This window comes from Leptodactylus fuscus, chromosome 4 (genome assembly GCF_031893055.1).
Source record: "Leptodactylus fuscus isolate aLepFus1 chromosome 4, aLepFus1.hap2, whole genome shotgun sequence".
NCBI classification, from domain to species: Eukaryota; Metazoa; Chordata; class Amphibia; order Anura; family Leptodactylidae; genus Leptodactylus; species Leptodactylus fuscus.
Genome location: NC_134268.1, coordinates 137,309,604 through 137,332,137, shown reverse-complemented (window position 1 = coordinate 137,332,137; position 22,534 = coordinate 137,309,604). Strand labels below are relative to the sequence as shown.

Genomic DNA, 22,534 nt, shown 5'->3' with positions numbered 1-22,534 from the left:
ATATTCTGTGTTTCGGTACGGTTCCAGGGATACCAAATTTATATGGTTTTATTTACATTTTGACCCCTAAAAAAAATTCCAAAACTGTGTTAAAATTTTTTTTTTCTAAAAGTCGCCATATTCCGACGGCCGTAACTTTTTTATACGTAAGTGTATGGGGATGCATAGGGCGTCTTTTTTTGCGGGGCCGGGTGTACTTTTTAGTTCTACCATTTTCGGGAAATGTTATTGCTTTCATCACTTTTTATTCAAATTTTTATCAGAATCAAAACAGTGAAAAAACGGCGGTTTGGCACTTTCGACTATTTTTCCCGCTACGGCGTTTACCGAACAGGAAAAATATTTTTATAGATTTGTAGAGTGGGCGATTTCGGACACGGGGATACCTAACATGTATATGTTTCACAGTTTTTAACTACTTTTATATGTGTTCTAGGGAAAGGGGGGGGATTTGAACTTTTAATTCTTTTTATATTTTTTTATATTTTTTTTAACTTTTTATTTATTTATTTTTTTGCATTTATTAGAACCCCTAAGGGTGTTGAACCCCAGGGGGTCTGATCACTAATGCAATGCATTACAATGCTAATGCATTGCAATGCATTGCAAAAAAGCATCCTTTCTTTTGCAGGCTGCATAGACCAGCCTGCAAAAGAGACACTTTGCAGACAAGCCTGGGAGCCTGTACAAGGCTCCCGGCTGTCATGGCAACGGAACGTCAGCCCTGGAGCATGCTCCAGGAGCCGGCGATCCCGGCCAAAATGGTGGCGCCCATGCGCGGCGCCGGAGGGGTTAATGCCTCCGATCGGTCCGGGGACCGATCGGAGGCATTAGAGCCGGTTGTCTACTGCTTAAAGCAGTAGACACCCGGCGGCTATGGCGGCCGCCCGGCTCCCGGGCGGTCGCCATAGTTACAGACCTGACATGCGCCGTACTATTACGGCGCATGTCGGGAAGGGGTTAAAGGGGTTGTCCCATCACAAGGATCCTATCTATACTGCTAGTTTATGTGGATTTAAGACTTTTCCTAAATACAATGCTTCAGCAAAACTGTTTTGTTTGGCCATTATCTGAGATTATTCACTTGTTTACACAGCGTTTCCATAACCACAGATCTGGGGATGATCTTATCTCTCCACCCAGGACAAGTGACGTAGCTCCCTGCTCTCAGATAGGGGAGGGGAGCTGAGTGCTCTGAGCAGCTTGTATTTCTGAGCTGTTTATCTCTCAGTTATCAGTCTGCTAATTGAATTTTGCTGACAAGGGCTGAAATAGGGAGTCTGTTACCTCTGCATGTAAACACAGACCTAAAGCAGAGTTTATTGCAAGTTGACTCTTGGTCCTGTAGCATGTAAATTTGGGATTCTCATCACCTATCAAATCCAGCTCTGCTACATCAGCTTCCAGTGATACTGTGCTAATTTATTTACAACCTACCCTCATTACTAACTGCAAACATGTACTGCTATGAATAGAGATAGTCAGCAAGTGAAACCCCACCCAACAATTCACCAAGAAAACCAGGAGGTGAACAGAGCACACAGCCTGCAAGTTGGTGAACAGGCGAGTTGGGAATACCCCTTTAAGTATAACTCATATCAATTAGAAACATAAGAATTAAACAATAGTACTACAGGTGCTGAATATACAACTAACATGCAATATGCATTAAATAATAGTAAGCAAAACAGCCTATGGGTCAGTGCACACTGAGTTTTTTGGCGCTGATTTTGACGCTGAATCCGCCTCAAAATCGGCCTCAAAAAAGCCTCCCAATAGAACTCTATTTGGAGCCTTTTTTTGAAGGCTGATTTTGAGTTGAATTCAGCGTCAAAATCAGTGCCAAAAAACTCAGTGTGCACTGACCCTGAAGGTTCCATTCAGACCACAATCCTATACACATTTGGCCAATATCTTTGTCCCTTGAGACTGCCTGGGGTTCACTGTTTCGCTGCAATTCACCTTTCCTATCTGGTGGTCACACACAGGCACAAATAAGAGAGCATGTCAGTTTCATATAACTTGCCACCAGTGTTGTAGAAAAGCAGCTTATCTTGGCTAAACATGTGTATGTATGTCACAAGAAAACAGTTTAACCCCTCAACAACCCAGCCCAAAAGTGCGTTAAGGACCAGGGCTCCTTTTTTCAAAACTGATGTGTCACTTTATATGGCAATAACTTTGAGATGTTTTAACTTACATGAGTGATTAAGACTTTTCTTCATGAACCATCATATTTCATGTTAGTGGTAAACGTTTATCAATATTTTTATATTTATTTATAAAAAAAAAAGGAAATTTGCTGGAAATTTTTTGATTTTTTTTTTTTTAGCAATTTTCAAAATGTGAACTGCTCTACTTTTCAGGCAGATAGTCATATCACCCAAATACATTAATAAATATTATCTACCATATCTGCTATATTTTCGCATAATCTTTTAATCATGTTTTTTTTTTTATTTTTTTTTTTATTTTGCATGTCAGAAGGCTTACAAGTATAATAGTGATTTTGCAGATTAGGGAATTTTCCAGGGGTCGGAAACACCATGATGGAAAAATCGCGATGGACGGATTTTTCCAAACGGAAACGCAGTGGGAAAAATCACGGCATTTTACAATAATTGCAAAGTGGATGGGATTCTTGCGAATGCCATAAGATAAGATAATCAAGATAAGATAATCCTTTAATAGTCCCACAGTGTGAAAATTTCAGCATTCAGCAATTTCATGTTACAGCAGCATAGTAATACAGATACAGGATAATACACAGTAATATATTACTGACGTAGACACACATAAGCTGAGAAGAGAAGATATACTAGGAGTTCATAGCAGCTAAGGAACCGAAGAAGAAAGAAGGAAGACTTCATAATCATAATCATTAGTTTTCTGTGCGGAGTGATCTTCGCTTGGACTGATGTAGATTATGTAGCCTGATCGCGGTTGGAAGGAAGGACTTGCGATAGCGCTCCTTCTCACACTTGTGGTGGAGCAGACGGTCACTTATAGTGCTGCCATGTCCCATACATGGGGTGGGATTTGTTCTCCCGCATGGAGGTCACCATGGACAGTATCCTTCTGTCACCCACCACCTGTATTGGGTCCAGGGGGCTCCCCAGGACAGAGCTGGCCTTTCTGATCAGCCTGCCAAGTCTATTTCTGTCCTTGGTTGATATACTGCTCCCCCAGCAGACCACACCGAAAAAGATGGCTGAAGCAACCACAGAGTTGAAAAAGGCCCTAAGAAGTGGCCCCTGGACTCTGAAGGCCCTCAGCCTCCTGAGCAGGTAGAGTCTGCTGTGGCCCTTTCTGTGCAGCGCCTCCAGGTGATCAGCCCAGTCTAGTTTATTATTGAGGAGCACACCCAGATCCTTATAGGTCCTGACTATCTCAATGCATGTCCCTTGGATCTCCACCGGGGTCGGAGCACTTCTCCGTTTACTAAAGTCCACCACCATCTCCTTGGTCTTCCCAGCATTAATCCTGAGCTGGTTCTGCTGGCACCATTCAACAAAGTCCCGGTTTAAGTCTCTGTATTCCCTATCGTCACCATCAGTGAGGAGGCAGTTTTGGATATCACAGCATGTCAATTATATCTACGGAAACGCCAGTGGCTTCCCCGTAAATATAATTGTAACAGAAAGTCCTTTCTGTTTAAAGCGCTGCAGGAAGAACCACAATGCATTTCTACTGCATTTTTTCTCGCAGTGCTTTATAGCTTTGGGTCATCCCGCGGGGCCTTAGCCTAAATGTTGCCCACTATGCAGGTACTGTAAAATGCTATGTTTTTGCAATGTGGGCCTGAATGCTACAAATTCTACACTCGCAAAGGTGATGTATATTGTAACTCTCTATTTTAACATATCCTGTTTCTATTTTGCCTCTATTTATATTCCTTACATCAGAAGATCTATTTTAAGATATTTTGTGTTCTTGTTCTCTTTAAGGTCCTTGGAGGCGTTCAGCCTAAACAATCTATTTTACACTTAATCCGCTCATTGGCATCCACCATCTGCAATGAGGAGCTCACATTCTACAATAACACACCTTCTAATAATTTGAAAGCCTTAAAGTTAACTGATGAGGATATGAAGAAGCATGACATACCTAAGGGCTCAAGTAAGATTTATTTTAAATATTTTGCCGCCAAAAATGTTTTAGCTACGTGTCATATTTAATATTCCAGTATGTCGTTTTAAATGTATGTCACACACAATAGTAAAGTTACTACTTTGGTGCCTTTGGTACTAGTATTGCATCCTTCGCTAATGTAAAAAAAGAAGGAATCTCCATTATTTTGGCCTTTTTTATGGTGTATTTACCTAATTCAGTTTTGCCTGCTGTAATCTTAAAACATATTTAGACTAAGACTGAACTCTAACAGGAAGGGGAGGGGGGAGGAGGACTCCTGCAGCGTGCACAGAGACAGAGAAGCAATCTGATCTTTGTGCTTAACCTGTATGTGACCCCAGGAGGGGGGGGGAGAAGGGGCTTTAGTCCCTATTTACCCTCCTGTCAATCAGAGCGCATACTGTACATTTGCACTCTGATTGTCATATACAGATATAATGTAATTTATAATAATTCCTATGTTATACCCCCTGAACATAACCAGGAAGTTTATTGGTGCTGTCACCCAGACATTTATCATTGTCCAAGTCGCAGCGCCAAACACTTACACAACATATACACAAAATCTTTTTTGTGTATTTGGCCCTTAGAGTTTTTGGCCCTTAGAGTGAGTAGAACCCTTAAAAAGCAGTGTTTTTGGCCCTTGGAGTGAGTAGAACCCTTAAAAAGCAGTGTTTTTGGCCCTTGGAGTGAGTATAGCCCTTAAAAAGCAGTGTTTTTGGACCTTGGAGTGATTAGAGCCCTTAAAAAGCAGTGTTTTTGGTCCTTGGAGTGAGTAGAGCCTTGCACCGGCAGTGTTTTTGGCCCTTGGAGTGAGTAGAGTCCTTAAAAAGCAGTGTTTTTAGCCCTTGGAGTGAGTAGAGCCTTGCACCGGCAGTGTTTTTGGCCCTTGGAGTCAGTAGAGCCCTTAAAAAGCAGTATTTTTGGCCCTTGGAGTGAGTAGAACCCTTAAAAAGCAGTGTTTTTGGCCCTTGGAGTGAGTAGAGCCCTCAAAAAGCAGTGTTTTTGTCCCTTGGAGTGAGTAGAGCCTTTAAAAAGCAGTGTTTTGGGCCCTTGGAGTGAGTAGAGCCTTACAGCGGTGTTATTTTTGGCCCTTGGCGTGAGTAGAGCCCTTAAAAAGCAGTGTTTTTGGTCCTTGGAGTAAGTAGAGCCTTGAACCGGCAGTGTTTTTGGCCCTTGGAGTGAGTAGAGCCTTGCACCGGCAGTGTTTTTGGCCCTTGGAGTGAGTAGAGCCCTTAAAAAGCAGTGTTTTTGGACCTTGGAGTGAGTAGAGCCTTGCACTGGCAGTGTTTTTGGCCCTTGGAGTGAGTAGAGCCCTTAAAAAGCAGTGTTTTTGGACCTTGGAGTGAGTAGAGCCTTGCACTGGCAGTGTTTTTGGCCCTTGGAGTGAGTAGAGCCCTTAAATAGCAGTGTTTTTGGCCCTTGGTGTGAGTAGAGCCTTGCACCGGCAGTGTTTTTGGCCCTTGGAGTGAGTTGAGACTCTAACCAGCAGAGTTTGGGGGAATCGGGGTGGATTGAGACTCTAACCAGCAGAGTTGGAGGGAATCAGGGTGGATTGAGACTCTAACCAGCAGAGTTTGGGGGAATCAGAGTGGATTGAGACTCTAACCAGCAGAGTTGGGGGAATCAGGGTGGATTGAGCCTCGTAGGATCAGAACTATGCGAAGCTGATGGTGGAGGAGGAGGAATTGTAGAGGGTGAGCACACACAAACTTCATGTCGGGGTGCTTGACACCGTTGTACATGAAAATGATGGGTCTATCCAGTGACTGTTCATTTTGATCAGCGTCAGCCGGTCAGCACTGTCAGCTGACAGCTGGCTGCACTTATCCGTAATTATGCCACCAGCAGCGCTGAAGACTCTTTCAGATAGCACGCTGGCGGCAGGGCAGGAAAGGACCTCCAATGCATACAGCGCAAGTTCCAGCCACAAATCCAACTTGGAGACCCAATAAGTATAGGGCGCAGAGAGATCGGAGAGGACAGGGCTGGGGTCAGCCAGGTACTCCCACAACATGCGCCTATACTTGTCCCTCCTGGTGACACTAGGCCCCTCAGTAGTGGTACTTTGGCGAGTGGATGCCATTAATGTGTTCCAGACCTTTTAGAATGTGCCCCTGCCGGGTGTGGACCGGATGGCAGTTGTTAGCCTGTTGGAGGAACTCTCCTCTCTGTCGCCAATGACAGTTGATGGAAACATCTCCGTCATATTCTGCACCAGTTGCTTGTGGCAATTACTGATGCGACTGGCCCTCCCCTCTACCGGAATAAAATTAGAAATATTATTTTTATACCGGGGGTTGAGGATTGCAACAATCCAGTACTCGTTGCTCTCCAGAATTTTGACAATGCGTTTGTCAGTTGAAAAACACTCCAACATGTATTCAGCCATGTGTGCCAGAGTCTTACTTGGCATAACTTGGCTGCCTCCACTGGAATGTTCACTCTCCATTTCTTCCTCTTCCTCCTCCTCCATTTCGCCCCAACCACGCTGCAGCAATGGGACACACTGAACTTCCCCGCTAGCCTCCTGTGTGACAATGAGATCTGCCACTTCGTCATCCTCCTCCTTCTCCTCCCTTAATATACGCTGTGAAGCGGACAGGAGTGTGCCATGACTATCCTGCTGGGATGGCTCTGCTCCTATGCCCGACTCCTCAGCGTACAATGTGTTATCCCTGATGGCGATGAGGGATTCTCGCATCACACACAGGAGCGGGATTGTGACACTCACGAGAGCATCATCACAGCTGACCCTCATTGTGGACTCCTCAAAGACACGCAAGATCTTGCTTAAGTCTGCCATCCATGGCCAGTCATGGTGTAGAAACTGCGGGAGCTGACTCTGAGGAACCCATGGGTTTTGGAAATGGTACTACATCAAGGGACTCTGCTGCTCACACACTCTACTCAACATGTGGTATGTCGAGTTCCAGCGTGTGGGGACGTCGCACATCAGCCACTGTTCTGGCAGATGGAGGAATTTCTGGAGGCTTCAGAGGCTAGCAGTGGCTACTGTAGACTTGCAAAAGTGGGCACACAAGCGCTTTCACCAGTAGCTCGGGTAAATTGGGGTACGTTTTTAAAAACCGTTGCACCACTAAATTGAACACGTGGGCCAGGCATGGAATATGTTGGAGATTGGCAAGCTCCACAGCTGCTACCAGGTTCCGGCTGTTATCACACTCGACCATGCCTGGGCCCAGGTGCAGCGGCAAAAACCATGTTGAAGTCCCATCAAGGAGGGCATCCCTCACCTCGGAGGCAGTGTGCTATCTGTCCCCAAGTTGATGATCTTCAGCACGGACTGCTGACGTCTCCCCACGCCAGTGCTGCAGCGTTTACAGCAGGTAGCTGGGGTCAATGTGATAGTGGAGGCGGAGGAGGAGGGTGGTGGTTCAGAGCCCCTGTCAGGAATGTTGGGCGGGGAAATGAGGTAGACCGCCCCACTTTGTGACCCAGTCCCAGCCTCAACTACATTCACCCAGTGTGCCGTCAGTGAAATGTAGCGTCCCTGTCCGCATGCACTTGTCCACGCGTCGGTGGTCAAGTGGACCTTTGTGCAAATCGCGGAACTTAGGGCCCGCCTGATGTTGTGTGACACGTGCTGGTGCAAGGCGGGGACGGTACAGTGGGAGAAGTAGTGACGGCTAGGGACAGCATAGCGAGGTGCCGCACTTGTCATCAGGTCACGGAAGGCCTGAGTTTCCACAAGCCGGAACGACAACATCTCCTGGGCCAGGAGTTTGGAGATGTGCGCATTTAAGACTTGTGCATGGGGGTGGGTAGCGCTGTATTTTTGCCTGCACTCAAAAGTCTGGGAGATGGTGGGTTGCTGTGGAGAGGTGCATGATGGTTCAGGAGAAGGAGCTAAGGCAGGAGAAGGAGCTACGGTAGGAGGAGGAGCTAAGGTAGGAGAAGGAGCTGAGGCAGGAAAAGGGGAGGATGAGGGAGAAGTCCCCAAAGTGATGGAGGCAGATGTGAAGGTTTCCTGGATGGTGGTCTGGACTGCAGCGCCAGCACTGGCAACAGTGGGAGAGGTAGTGGAGGCAACGCCGGATGACGATTGTCCTGCGTTTGCTCTCTGCCACTGAGCCCAGTGCTTGCCTTCCAAATGAAGCAAATGCCAGTGGTCGTAAGGTTGCTCTTCTCAGAGCCCCTACTCAGTTTCGAGTTGCAGAGTGTGCAAACCGCACTATATTTGTCCGCCGCACATACATTAAAAAAATTCCACACTACCGAAGAACGTGGCCTTGATGTGGGAGTTTTTCTAGGCTGGCTAGAAGAGGGAACATTTTGGGCCCTGCTGGCTGTGGCCTGGCTTTGGTAAAGCAGCTGTCCTCTTCCTCTGGACATGCCTTTTCTTCTAGCCACCCTCTTTGGTGCTTCACTTCCTTCCACATCTACAATGCTCTCCCCGCTTGACATCCCCCCTGTCCAGTTGGGTCAGTGTCCTCGTCGTCCACCACCCCCTCTTCCAATTCCTCTGATGGCTCCTCCTCCTCTTGCACACCGACAATGGCAACAGGCTGCCCTGATGGCAACTGTGTCTCCTCATCGTCGTCACTGAGGGCCGATTGCTGGTCAACAACAACAACAGGAGAAGGCTCCAGTGTTTGGGCATCAGGACACAGCAACTCATCTGCTACCTCCGGTGATTCAGGACGTGGTGGGACAGAGAGAGGGACAGTGAATGGACCCAAAAACAGCTCCTGGGAGGTGGGAAAGGTGGGATTACTTTGCTGGGAAGATTGGGCATGTTGTGAGGAAGGAGGACCAGACTGTTGGTTAGGAGGAGGAGTTGAGGTAGAGGCTGACTGGCTGGTGGAGAACGTGTTGGAAGCATTGTCCGCCAGCCATTGTAACACCTCTTCCTGGTGCTTGGGCCTAGTTAGGGTTGTACCCTGCACCCTACTTAATGTGGCCATCAAGCCGGGGACTGTGGGGAACCGCAATGCTTGCTGCCACAGAGCAGTAGGCACGGTAGACGCTGTTGGTTGAGCGCAACCTTGCTCCACATCTGCATTTCCATGCCCCATCCTCGTCCCCTTGCGCTAGCCTTACGCATTTTTAGATGTATAGTAATGCCCTTTTTATGGTCTATACACTGAGGAAAGCTGGTTTGCATGTACAGTATATAGATGGAACTAACTGCTCTGTATTCCTGCTATTTTGTGGGGGGACACCCCTTGAAAAGCTGGTTTGCACGTATATAGCAGGCACTAAACACTCTGTATTCCAGCTATTTTGTGGGGGACACCCTTTGAAAAGCTGGTTTGCATGTATATCACAGGCACTAATTGTTCTGTATTCCTGCTATTTTATGGGGGGACACCCATTGAAAAGCTGGTTTGTACATATATAGCAGGCACTAATTGCTCTGTATTCCTGCTATTTTGTGGGGGGACACCCCTTGAAAAGCTGGTTTGCATGTATATCACAGGCACTAATTGTTCTGTATTCCTGCTATTTTATGGGGGGACACCTGTTGAAAAGCTGGTTTGTACATATATAGCAGGCACTAATTGCTCTGTATTCCTGCTATTTTGTGGGGGGGCACCTCTTGAAAAGCTGGTTTGCATGTATATCACAGGCACTAATTGTTCTGTATTCCTGCTATTTTGCGGGGGGACACCCCTTGAAAAGCTGGTTTGCACGTATATGGATGCAACAAATAGCTCTGTGTCCCTGTTTTGGGGGACACACCGTCCGTGGAAAGTTCGACTCCTCTCCCTGCAGTATATAGCTCTGAAAAGAACTGTTGTTTTTCTTTTGTTTTTCTCTGCCTACTAGAAGCTAATGCCTATCTAGCCCTCAGCAGATCTCTCTCTCTCCCTATCTGTCACCGCAAAGGACATGAAGATGGCGCTGGCTATTCTTATAAACGGGAGGTCACATGTTTTCGGCAGCCAATGGGTTTTTTAAATTTTTTTCAATGCCTCCTTTGTCGTAGTTCCTGTCCCACCTCCCCTGCACAGTTATTGGTGTAAAAAATGCACCAGGGAAGGTGGGAGGGGATACGAATTTGTACAGCGTATGCCGCGTGTTATTCGATTGAAATCAAATACCTCGAACGGCCTGATATTCGATCGAATACCTATTCGATCAAATGGTGTTCGCTCATCTCTATTGATGACCCATTGAGACATATGTAATCTTCAGGTTGTCTACTTTCAAAAAATATATAGGGTTTAGGGGTTCACTTACTTTCCATGATGATACTTTTTTAACATTTCCAACTTCAAAACAGATTTTTGTTCCTTCCAGTTCTAGCGATTTTCTGAAGACACGTGCATGCAGATTTAGGCCATAGTGATATGAATGAACTCTGCACATGTTGAACTCTTATTTTTAGGATGTTTGGTGCATATAATTTATAGTTTGGTTTCTACTTTTAACAACTATACATTTATTTGCATTTTTTCATAAAACATTCACTTTGAATCAAAATTGCATGAAGGTGTCTGTTCGTATATGGTACCAAGTGGCATTCTGAAAATGCTGCAGGTGTCTACTTTAAGAAAATATATAGGTTGGATGATTTTTTAATGTTGCGATTTAGGTTTGATTTATCCTATTGCTCTGGCTACTGGAGGTGCAAAATTTCCAGAGACCCTTGGCAGCGAAAGGGTTAAAGCACTGAATGTGATGCGTTCCCGTAGCATTTTATTTCTGCAGTGCTTTATTGCTGTGGGACCTTAGCCTTAGGGCATCACAGAAGGATCTCACTCAGGAGCCTATGTATTAGCTAGAGCAGACCACTGCAACCTGTGACCACCCCAGACCTTTCATTATGCGGATAAACATTCTTTGGAATGGTTGACAGACAATACATTTCCCACGCAACCATCGCTGAAAATGAAATTTATGGCTATAACAACTGGAATTTTTTTTTTTTTTTTTAATTCAAGTTTATTGACATAATACGGAAATGAGTACAAAGTAGCTAGCAATTATGTGGGTGGGTCAGGTGGCGCAGCACCAACCTCCCACAGTCAAGGTAAATAAACAATGAAAGAACAGCAGTTTGGCATAGTCAACAAACAACTTTTTAAAGTTTTTCTATAAAGAACATTAAGCAGACAACAAAGAATACAATAGGGGGGGGATTGGGGACAAAGGGAGGGGGTACAGAGGGTAGGTAAGACAAATTAGGGAGGGGAAGGATATGGAAGCATGAGGAGGTATGATGGAGAGAAGGAAATATGGCGAGATCATGATATGTAGGAGAGTTGGCTGGCAGATAATGACTGATGGAAACCAGTATAGGACAAGAGGGGAGGGGGGAGGGGGTGGGGGGAATAGGGAGAAAGCTACTGGTCAGGTAGTAATCACTCATCGGGAATTTAGCCAAGGATTCCAGATCTTCCGAAAAGCTGCTCCATTTCTCCTGTTCCAGCTGAGCATTTCCTCGAATCTTACCAACTGGTTCGACTTCGCTATCCAATGGTCGTATGTGGGGGCCTCCTTTTGCATCCATGTGGCCGGGATCAGTGCCTTAGCTGCAGAGAGCAGGTGGAAGATCAGTTTCTGTACATGGATAGGTGTGTCTGGCATAGGTAGAAAAAATAGTAGTGCGGGAGTTATTTCTAATTGGTTTGTGCTAACCGAGCGTATTTTAGACTCTACTGAGGACCAAAACTGCTTTAGACGGGAACAGGACCACCAAATGTGGAGCAGAGAGCCCGGTTCTTCGCTACATATCCAACACAAGTTTGATTCGGAGAGGCCATGATCTGCCAACCACACTGGGGTACGGTACCACCTCGATAGCAATTTGAAATGATTTTCCTGGAGGCGCGAGCAGGTTGAAATTCCGAAAGATCTGGATAAGATATTCTTCACATCTGAAGAGTCAAGAGATATTTTGAGATCTTTTTCCCAGCTAGTTAAATAAAATGGTTTGATCAACGTTGGGGGTCTGACAAATTTGTGCAGCATCGTCTTGGTCTTGTACTTCTTGGGTTCAGCTAAAACATACAGTTGTTCAAAGTGTGTCAGCCCTCTCTTCCATTTATATAACTGTTCAAATCTGTGTCTGCATGTCTCATAGTGGTTGAGATGTAGAAATGTAAGGTGGCGTTTTCTGCGACTGAAAACTTCCAGTTGGGTGATCTCTTCAGCGGTGGGGAATTGGCCTGATTCGCAGAAAGAAATCAAAGGAATGCTCAAGAGAGGGGTCCAAAAGTCTTCCATAGGTCTAGGCATATCGGGAAGTAACTTCGGGATTAGGCCCGTAGGGAGGCACAGTGATGGAGTGGGCGCCACTGTTGGTTGATACTTTCCCCAAGTCGACAGAGCTCCACCCAAAATTACATCAGATTTAGTTGCTCTTAGGGGGGAGGGGTCTTTCAATGGTGGCAACCACAAGTCTGCAATGTAGAGAGGTCCGTATGTGGCCTCTAATAGTTTACCTAAGGGAGAGGATATATTGGTGGTAGCAATCTCAGACCATAGTTGTAGTTGGATAGCATCATATACATGTTGCAGGTCAGGGGCATTAATGCCTCCTTCCACCTTGGGTCGGCTCAGAGCTGCATATGCTATTCTAGGTCTCCGTCCTCTCCAAAGAAATCTCGAAAAGGAAGATCTAAGGGCCTTAAAGAAGGAGACGGGGAGTTTTACTGGCAGCATTCTAAGCATATAAGTCACTTTAGGTGCAATATACAGTCCTATGAAAAAGTTTGGGCACCCCTATTAATCTTAATCATTTTTAGTTCTAAATATTTTGGTGTTTGCAACAGCCATTTCAGTTTGATATATCTAATAACTGATGGACACAGTAATATTTCAGGATTGAAATGAGGTTTATTGTACTAACAGAAAATGTGCAATATGCATTAAACCAAAATTTGACCGGTGCAAAAGTATGGGCACCCTTATCATTTTATTGATTTGAATACTCCTAACTACTTTTTACTGACTTACTGAAGCACAAAATTGGTTTTGTAACCTCAGTGAGCTTTGAACTTCATAGCCAGGTGTATCCAATCATGAGAAAAGGTATTTATGGTGGCCAATTGCAAGTTGTTCTACTATTTGAATCTCCTCTGAAGAGTGGCATCATGGGCTACTCAAAACAACTCTCAAATGATCTGAAAACAAAGATTGTTCAACATAGTTGTTCAGCGGAAGGATACAAAAAGCTGTCTCAGAGATTTAACCTGTCAGTTTCCACTGTGAGGAACATAGTAAGGAAATGGAAGACCACAGGGACAGTTCTTGTTAAGCCCAGAAGTGGCAGGCCAAGAAAAATATCAGAAAGGCAGAGAAGAAGAATGGTGAGAACAGTCAAGGACAATCCACAGACCACCTCCAAAGAGCTGCAGCATCATCTTGCTGCAGATGGTGTCACTGTGCATCAGTCAGCAATACAGCGCACTTTGCACAAATAGAAGCTGTATGGGAGAGTGATGAGAAAGAAGCCGTTTCTGCACGTACGCCACAAATAGAGTTGCCTGGGGTATGAAAAAGCACATTTGGACAAGGCAGCTTCATTTTGGAAACAAAAATTGAGTTGTTTGGTTATAAAAAAAGGCGTTATGCATGGCGTCCAAAAAGAAACAGCATTCCAAGAAAAACACATGCTACCCACTGTAAAATTTGGTGGAGGTTCCATCATGCTTTGGGGCTGTGTGACCAATGCCGGCATCGGGAATCTTGTTAAAGTTGAGGGTCGCATGGATTCCACTCAGTATCAGCAGATTCTTGAGAATAATGTTCAAGAATCAGTGACGAAGTTGAAGTTACTCCTGGGAAGGATATTTCAGCAAGACAATGATCCAAAACACCGCTCCAAATCCTCAGGCATTCATGCAGAGGAACAATTACAATGTTCTGGAATGGCCATCCCAGTCCCCAGACCTGAATATCATTGAACATCTGTGGGATGATTTGAAGCGGGCTGTCCATGCTCGGCGACCATCTAACTTAACTGAACTTGAATTGTTTGTCCAAAATACCTTTATCCAGGATCCAGGAACTGATTAAAAGCTACAGGAAGCGACTAGAGGCTGTTATCTTTGCAAAAGGAGGATGTACTAAATATTAATGTCACTTTTCTGTTGAGGTGCCCATACTTTTGCACCGGTCAAATTTTGGTTTAATGCATATTGCGCATTTTCTGTTAGTACAATAAACCTCATTTCAATCCTGAAATATTACTGTGTCCATCAGTTATTAGATATATCAAACTGAAATGGCTGTTGCAAATACCAAAATATTTAGAACTAAAAATGATTAAGATTAATAGGGGTGCCCAAACTTTTTCATAGGACTGTATGTATGCAATAAACTTCTCCTCCCAAACCAGGATTTGCAAGGTAGATCATAACCTTGCAAGAGGCTATCAATTTCTTGGAGTAGTGGAGCGAAATTTAAGCGATAAAGATCATCTGGGGAACTAGGTAGCTTAACTCCCAGATATTTTATATGAGACTTTGCCCAAGGGAAAGGGAGCACTGACTTCAATAACTGCACTTTCTCCAGTGAAAGAGAAACATTGAGGATTTCACATTTGTCAATATTCACTTTATAATTTGATACCAAGCCATATTCCTCTATTACTGCCAAAGTAGACTGCAAACCTGATTCGGGGTTCGAAATTAAGAAAAGAACATCATCAGCGAACGCTAAAGAGTTAAGGGAGCCTCCCTTGAATTGCAAACCTAAGATGTTAGGGTGTTCTCGTATTTTCTGGAGGAATGGCTCTAAGGAGAGTATAAACAAGGAGGGGGATAGGGGACAGCCCTGTCTAGTGCCGTTCGAGATCTGGAAAATGGGTGAAAGAGTGCCATTAATTTTTAGCCTGGCGTGTGGACCATTATAGAGGGACATTATGGCTAGGATGAAGGGCATGGGAATACCAAATTTCTTCAGTGTAGAGGTCATGAAACCCCAGTGTACTCTATCAAATGCCTTCTCGGCGTCTAAGCCGAGAAGGACTAAGGGATTGGAGGTTATTTTTGACAAACGCAGAGCATGTAACAGGCGCCACGAGTTATGTCTACCTTCCCTGCCTTTTATGAACCCTGCTTGTTCATCGTTGATCAGATGTGGTAGAAGTGGTTTGAGTCGTAGGGCTAGTAATTTCGCCCATATTTTAAGGTCGAGATTGAGTAAAGATATGGGGCGGTAATTGCTACATAGTTGGGGGTCCCTGCCCTCTTTAGCAATCAGTGTCACATGTGCCTCGAGGGCCTGTTTGGGTAAGGGGGTGCCCTGGAGGGCTGCATTAAGTGCTGTAGTCAGGGGGCGTAGGAGGGAATTGAGGAAAGTCTTAAAGTAAATTAGAGAGTAGCCATCTGGGCCAGGGCTTTTGTGGGGGGGAAGGGAGTTAATAATGGATCTAACCTCTTCCTCTGAAATTGGGTCCATCAATTCCTCAGCCTGTTCCGCTGTGATGCTCGGGAGGGACACCGAATCAAGAAAGGACTTGATACCAGTGTCCTCCGTCGCGGATTTTCCGTCATCTCCAGGTCGCAAATTGTACAGGGATGAATAAAAATTCGTGAAAGTCTCTGCGATGGCTTCTGTAGAGGTGAGAACAGATCCTGTGGGAGACTTAATTGAAGAAATGTACGTTCTGGCCTGGGCTTTCTTAATTAGTGCAGACATCATTCGACCCCCCCTTGTTCCCGTGAGCAAACAACTTCTGTTTGTAGTTTAGAAAGTTCTTAGCAGCTTTGGCAGCTAACATATCTTTAAGCTCCGTGCGCAAAGCAGTGAGTTTCTGTAAATAAGCGGCTGACTGGGAGCGTTTATGGGCTCTTTCTAGTGTCGAAATCTGCTGCAACAGGGAGTCCACTTGTTGTTGTCTTTGTTTCTTCCATTTAGCACCTAAAGCGATAAGAATGCCTCTGATATAATGTTTGTGGGTCTCCCACACCACAGTGGGGCTTGTGTCTGGAGTGGAATTGACAGCAAAAAATTCAGTTAGGTGTTTGGTCAGAAGGTCCCTAGATTCTGGTGAGTCCAAAAGTCGTTCATTTAGCTTCCAGGTTAGGGCAGGACGGGGGATTGGGTTCAGCTTCATAGAGCAAGAGACAGGAGCGTGGTCCGATATGGAAATGGAACCAATATGGGATTTAGTACAGTTTTCCAGAATCATACGTGAGACCATAATGTAATCAAGTCTGCAGTAAGACGATCTGGGGTTAGAATAAAAGGTAAAATCCTTCGTAGATGGGTGGTGTAGTCTCCAGATGTCAATCAAATTTAAGTCCTGAAAGAGTTGGTTTGCTCTCCGTAAAGCTCTCTGGGACAGTTGTGAATTTCCGCTAGAGGCATCTAACAGGGGATTCAGGGTCATGTTTGGGTCGGATCCTAATACTATCGAGCCTTCAGCAAAGAGTTTCAGTGAGTCCAAAACCTCAGTTAACCATGGTATTTGACCCGACGTAGGGGCATACAAAGCAATAAAGGTGTAAGTGTCTGACGCAATTTTGCCCTTAACAAACAATGATCTCCCGTCCGGATCTGAGAATACCCGCTCACTCTTGAAAGGTATGGAATGGTGTAGAGCTATGGACACTCCTCTAGAGGCTCCTGTATCACTAGGGCAGTGGAACCATTGCGAAAAGTAATTCAAGGGAAGTTTAGGGATCTTCCCTCTTTTAAAATGCGTCTCTTGCAGAAAGAGTATCTTCGTCTGCAGTTTCCGAAGTAATAACAGAACACCATGTCTTTTTTCAGGGGAGTTCCAGCCATGTACATTAAATGATGTTACAGTTGCCTTCGTCATGATCTACCAAAAGAAAAGGTGGGATGGAGGTGGAGAAGGGGAGGGGGGGAAGACAAGATAGAGACAAACAGAACACAAGTAGAGAAACACAACAATGCAAAAACAATCAATGAAGATAGAATATTGTGATATCGATAGCCTATTGAAATCTAGATGTGCTCAGGCCTGATTGAGCACCGCTATTTACCAAGAGCTTCCCTAAATGAGGAAGCGCAGTTGCCTACAACTCCAGCACACACCGGCGGGGTCCTAGGTCAGAAAAACTGCTGGGGGAAAAAGAACTTGATGCGGCAAGCACAGAAATAGTCCACATAGATACTTATAATGATCGGGTCATAATGACCAACAGTCCAAGATAGTGCAGAGGACCCGGGGAGAGAAGGGGTCAATTATAACTATAACCCTGGGAACAACATAACCTCTCCACACATCAAAAACAGAGACGGAGAGAGATAAAGCCTACTCGTAGGTGACAGTCCAAACTCCAGGGTAGTCAACATAAAAACTATATAGCCAAACCTCTTAAGGAGTAAAGATATCGCTAAGAAGTTCGATCAAGTAACCTTACGTGTAGAAGAAGAAAAGCTGCAGGTCCAGATGCGAGGGACCACGGGTTACTGTCAGTCATCTGCTTGGGTCTCTAAGTTCCTGGCAAGAGAACGCTTGGATTTAGGCGATTTGGTGCAGTGTTTCCAGGTCCCGGGCGTCGGCAACTCTGGGAGGGAGGCTAAATCAGGAGTAGGGAGCCATGATGATATGTCAATCGGCGTGATATTTAGCTTTTCCCATACACTTGTCAGATCTGCTGGAGTTTGCACAGTCAGCCTGCGGCCCCTGAATTGAATAGATAGGCCAAACGGATATAGCCAAGAATAAGCAATGTCTTTGTTGCGCAGCACCTCCAAAAGCGGTCTTAATTGGCGGCGTTTGGCTAGTGTGGAAGGCGCTAGGTCTTGAAAGAAAGCAAGTTTATCAGATTCTAGGGTAAAATCCGGTTTGGCCCGAGCTGCGGATAAAATATCCTGAGTGTCCACATATGATAATAATCCACAGATTACATCCCTGGGAGGGTCTTCAGGTTTCGGTTTAGGGCGCAATGCTCTGTGTACCCTTTCAATAGTTATTGATGGAGCACGCTCAGGGCCCAACAAGGATGTGAAAATGGCGGACACCTTGTCTTTCAACTCAGTGGGAGCACAGTTCTCAGATATGCCCTTTATCCTGACATTTCGTCTCCTTCCTCTATTCTCCTGATCCTCCAAGAGGATCAGGGCTCTGTCTATTTGATCCTTCTGGGAGGCAAAGGCTGATTCCAGGGCTTTTGCGTGGGAGGTGAGGCTAGAGTAGGCCTCTTCAGCCCAATCAGCCCTGCGGCCTAAAGTAGCAAGCTCTGCCTTGATGTCTGCTAGATCCGTTCTTACCGGGTGGATAGCCTGGTGCAGGGCCTGACTCAAGGCCTTCTTGAGGAACGATCTGGAAATCGTAGATGCGGCTCCCTCCTCACTGTCGCTTTCAGCATCGGAGCCTGGTGTGGAGAGTGCTGCGCACTCAATATCCGGCGCCATCTTGGGCGGGTTGCCGCGGCTAAGCGGGCTCTTCTTGCGAAGGTATTTCTGGAGGTCAGTCTGTTGTTTGGCTGTTCGGGGGGTGCCCGGAGGATCCCCCCCTTTATTACCCCCGGTTCTGACCATCCTGGTTGTGGTATGAAGGCTGATGGACGAGATCTGTGCTTCTTTAGCAGCGGAGCTACAGGCTCATACCTCCACTACACACGGCGGTCAAGCTCCGCCCCCCAACAACTGGAAATTTTTTTTATCAGACTCAAATATTATCAGACTCAAATATATGGTTTAAAATATTGTAGACTTGAGAATAATTTGCAGTGGGCTTTAAATGAATAAGGAAGCGACAATTGTTTGCAAGTAAGTAATTAAACTGGTGAGCATGTAGAAAGGATAAAAAAAACTGAGAATGTTAAATTACAAGACCTAGCATTTAATAATAGACAGACAGGATATACATACGCCTGTCCTGCAGAATGCAGCTAGCGAATGATACTCTATATAACAAACAGGAAATCTTTCATTTTCTTTCTTCTCTTTCTTTTTTCTTTTTAAGCTCCATTCTGCTTACAGTTCTATGGGGAAATTCTGCAGTCCTCAAATGGTGCTTTCACATGGGCCTTTTTAAAGCCATTATTACATGGAAAAATCTTGTATGCCCCCGATGTTCCAGAAATTAGACATTTAATATACAAGGTGAGATTGTTTTTTTTCTTTTAGTCTGCTTTTAAATTATTTTTATTGAATTGAATGATGCACTATTTTTGCTACTGTATCCATAGACCATCACAGGAAAGCAAGTAAATACCCAGTGAAACTATATCTTTTTTAAAATATCTTAAAGATGATTTCTAGGCTAAATGTATTGATGACCTATCCTATAGACAGCCAGACCAAGTTATTGCAGGTCAGCTCCCATTCACTTGAAAAGGAGCTAAGCTGCAGTGACTTGGTTCAGCCACTACACAGAGAACAGTGATATCTGCTTCCTGCTCTATTTCCTGTGTATCAACTGCTGAAACAGCTGATCAATGAGTGTCAGTCAACCTCCTGACAACCACCTGATATCGATGACCTATCCTTAAGATAGGTCATTAATATTTCTAATCTGGAAAACCCCTTTTGGCTGAGGCCCCACATTGCAAAAACGCAGCTTTTTTTGTTGCAGATTTTGTTGCGGTTTTTTGAGCCAAAGCCAAGAATGGCTACAAAAGGAATGGGAACTCAATAAAAAGTTTTTATACTTCTCCCTTCTTCTCAATCCACTCCTGGCTTTGGCTCAAAAAATCATAACAAAATTGCAACAAAAAAAGCTGTGTTTCCACAAAGTGGGGCCTTAGCCTTAGGCTGTGACCCCACATTGCAGAAATGCAACTTTCTTGTTGCAGATTTTGCTGCAGTTTTTGGAGTCAAAGTCAAGAATGTCTATAAAAGGAATGGGAAATATACAGTCCTATGAAAAAGTTTGGGCACCCCTATTAATCTTAATCATTTTTAGTTCTAAATATTTTGGTATTTGCAACAGCCATTTCAGTTTGATATATCTAATAACTGATGGACACAGTAATATTTCAGGATTGAAATGAGGTTTATTGTACTAACAGAAAATGCGCAATATGCATTAAACCAAAATTTGACCGGTGCAAAAGTATGGGCACCTCAACAGAAAAGTGACATTAATATTTAGTACATCCTCCTTTTGCAAAGATAACAGCCTCTAGTCGCTTCCTGTAGCTTTTAATCAGTTCCTGGATCCTGGATAAAGGTATTTTGGACAAACAATTCAAGTTCAGTTAAGTTAGATGGTCGCCGAGCATGGACAGCCCGCTTCAAATCATCCCACAGATGTTCAATGATATTCAGGTCTGGGGACTGGGATGGCCATTCCAGAACATTGTAATTGTTCCTCTGCATGAATGCCTGAGGATTTGGAGCGGTGTTTTGGATCATTGTCTTGCTGAAATATCCATCCCCGGCGTAACTTCAACTTCGTCACTGATTCTTGAACATTATTCTCAAGAATCTGCTGATACTGAGTGGAATCCATGCGACCCTCAACTTTAACAAGATTCCCGATGCCGGCATTGGCCACACAGCCCCAAAGCATGATGGAACCTCCACCAAATTTTACAGTGGGTAGCATGTGTTTTTCTTGGAATGCTGTTTCTTTTTGGACGCCATGCATAACGCCTTTTTTTATAACCAAACAACTCAATTTTTCTTTCCAAAATGAAGCTGCCTTGTCCAAATGTGCTTTTTCATACCTCAGGCAACTCTATTTGTGGCGTACGTGCAGAAACGGCTTCTTTCTCATCACTCTCCCATACAGCTTCTATTTGTGCAAAGTGCGCTGTATAGTTGACCGATGCACAGTGACACCATCTGCAGCAAGATGATGCTGCAGCTCTTTGGAGGTGGTCTGTGGATTGTCCTTGACTGTTCTCACCATTCTTCTTCTCTGCCTTTCTGATATTTTTCTTGGCCTGCCACTTCTGGGCTTAACAAGAACTGTCCCTGTGGTCTTCCATTTCCTTACTATGTTCCTCACAGTGGAAACTGACAGGTTAAATCTCTGAGACAGCTTTTTGTATCCTTCCGCTGAACAACTATGTTGAACAATCTTTGTTTTCAGATCATTTGAGAGTTGTTTTGAGTAGCCCATGATGCCACTCTTCAGAGTAGATTCAAATAGTAGAACAACTTGCAATTGGCCACCTTAAATACCTTTTCTCATGATTGGATACACCTGGCTATGAAGTTCAAAGCTCACTGAGGTTACAAAACCAATTTTGTGCTTCAATAAGTCAGTAAAAAGTAGTTAGGAGTATTCAAATCAATAAAATGATAAGGGTGCCCATACTTTTGCACCGGTCAAATTTTGGTTTAATGCATATTGCGCATTTTCTGTTAGTACAATAAACCTCATTTCAATCCTGAAATATTACTGTGTCCATCAGTTATTAGATATATCAAACTGAAATGGCTGTTGCAAACACCAAAATATTTAGAACTAAAAATGATTAAGATTAATAGGGGTGCCCAAACTTTTTCATAGGACTGTATAGGAAATGCTAATACTTCTACCATCTGCTCAATCCACTCCTGACTTTGGCTCAAAAAACAGCAAAATCTGGAACAAAAAAGCTGCTTTTCTGCAATGTGGGGACTCAGTCTAAATGATGGGTTTTTTTTACTATTGAGGTTCCCTCTCATTTTACACCTAGACAATTGCAGTTCTATTGAAATAGCTTTATTTACTTTTCAACATTGTATAAGAGCATGAACCTACCCAGTGAGTACAACTAAGTTATTTGACTAAGGTTGAGCCGATCTTGAAATTTCAGGATCCTTTTTAAAATCTGATTTCTGATCATTTTCCATTCGAAACCGATCCCGATCCCAATTCTGATCCCAATTCCGATCCCAATGCAAGTCAATGGGATTTTTTTTAATAATCAAAGATCGGATTTTAAAAGCGATCCTATTCACTACACAGCATGTAGTTGGATTCCACACTGTGTAGTGATTAAAAAAAATCCCCCGGCTACTTAGCCCCCCTGGTGTCCACTTACCTTCACAGATTCGCTGCCGCTCCCTGTTATTGTCGGTCTGGTCCTCTCTCATTGACATGCCTTCAGAGCGCTGCCCTACCTCCCTAGGCTAGTGTTAGAGATGATGGGAGTAGGCGGGGCTTGTTGTGTCTTAGGAAAGTGTGGGCGGGGAGACGTGAGTGCATCACTCACGTCTCCCCTCCCAGTACCCTCCCACACTCTAACAGAAGAGGAGCGAGAAGAATGGGCAGCGGCAGCACTTCTGTGCAGGTAAGTTGAGTGAAGTTTGTGAGTACATAGATACCATCTACTCTTCTGCTTCATCCCTGCTTTACTGTATACTCAGCTCTGCTACATCTCAGATGTAGCAGAGTTGAGTATACAGTAAAACAGGGAAAAAGCAGAAGAGTGGCAGGCTGCGGTACATGCATAGGAATGAATGGACGCAGCCGGCATGCAGCCGACCGCTTCCATTCATTCCTATGGGTGAGTGCTATTCGAAACAGGAGTTTTGAATAGTACTCGCTCATCTGATACTATAGCTTTTC

At 44.5% G+C, this 22,534-nt stretch overlaps 1 protein-coding gene across 1 annotated transcript in view; it reads left to right on the top strand.

Moving 5' to 3' along the window:
* ABCA13 (ATP binding cassette subfamily A member 13) overlaps window positions 1-22,534 on the top strand; it is a 369,133-nt gene that overhangs the window by 66,110 nt on the left and 280,489 nt on the right. The window contains exons 15-16 of the mRNA XM_075271925.1: window positions 3,948-4,119; window positions 18,992-19,131. Of these exons, the coding sequence (XP_075128026.1) occupies window positions 3,948-4,119; window positions 18,992-19,131 (312 nt within the window). The remainder of the gene's footprint in view (window positions 1-3,947; window positions 4,120-18,991; window positions 19,132-22,534) is intronic.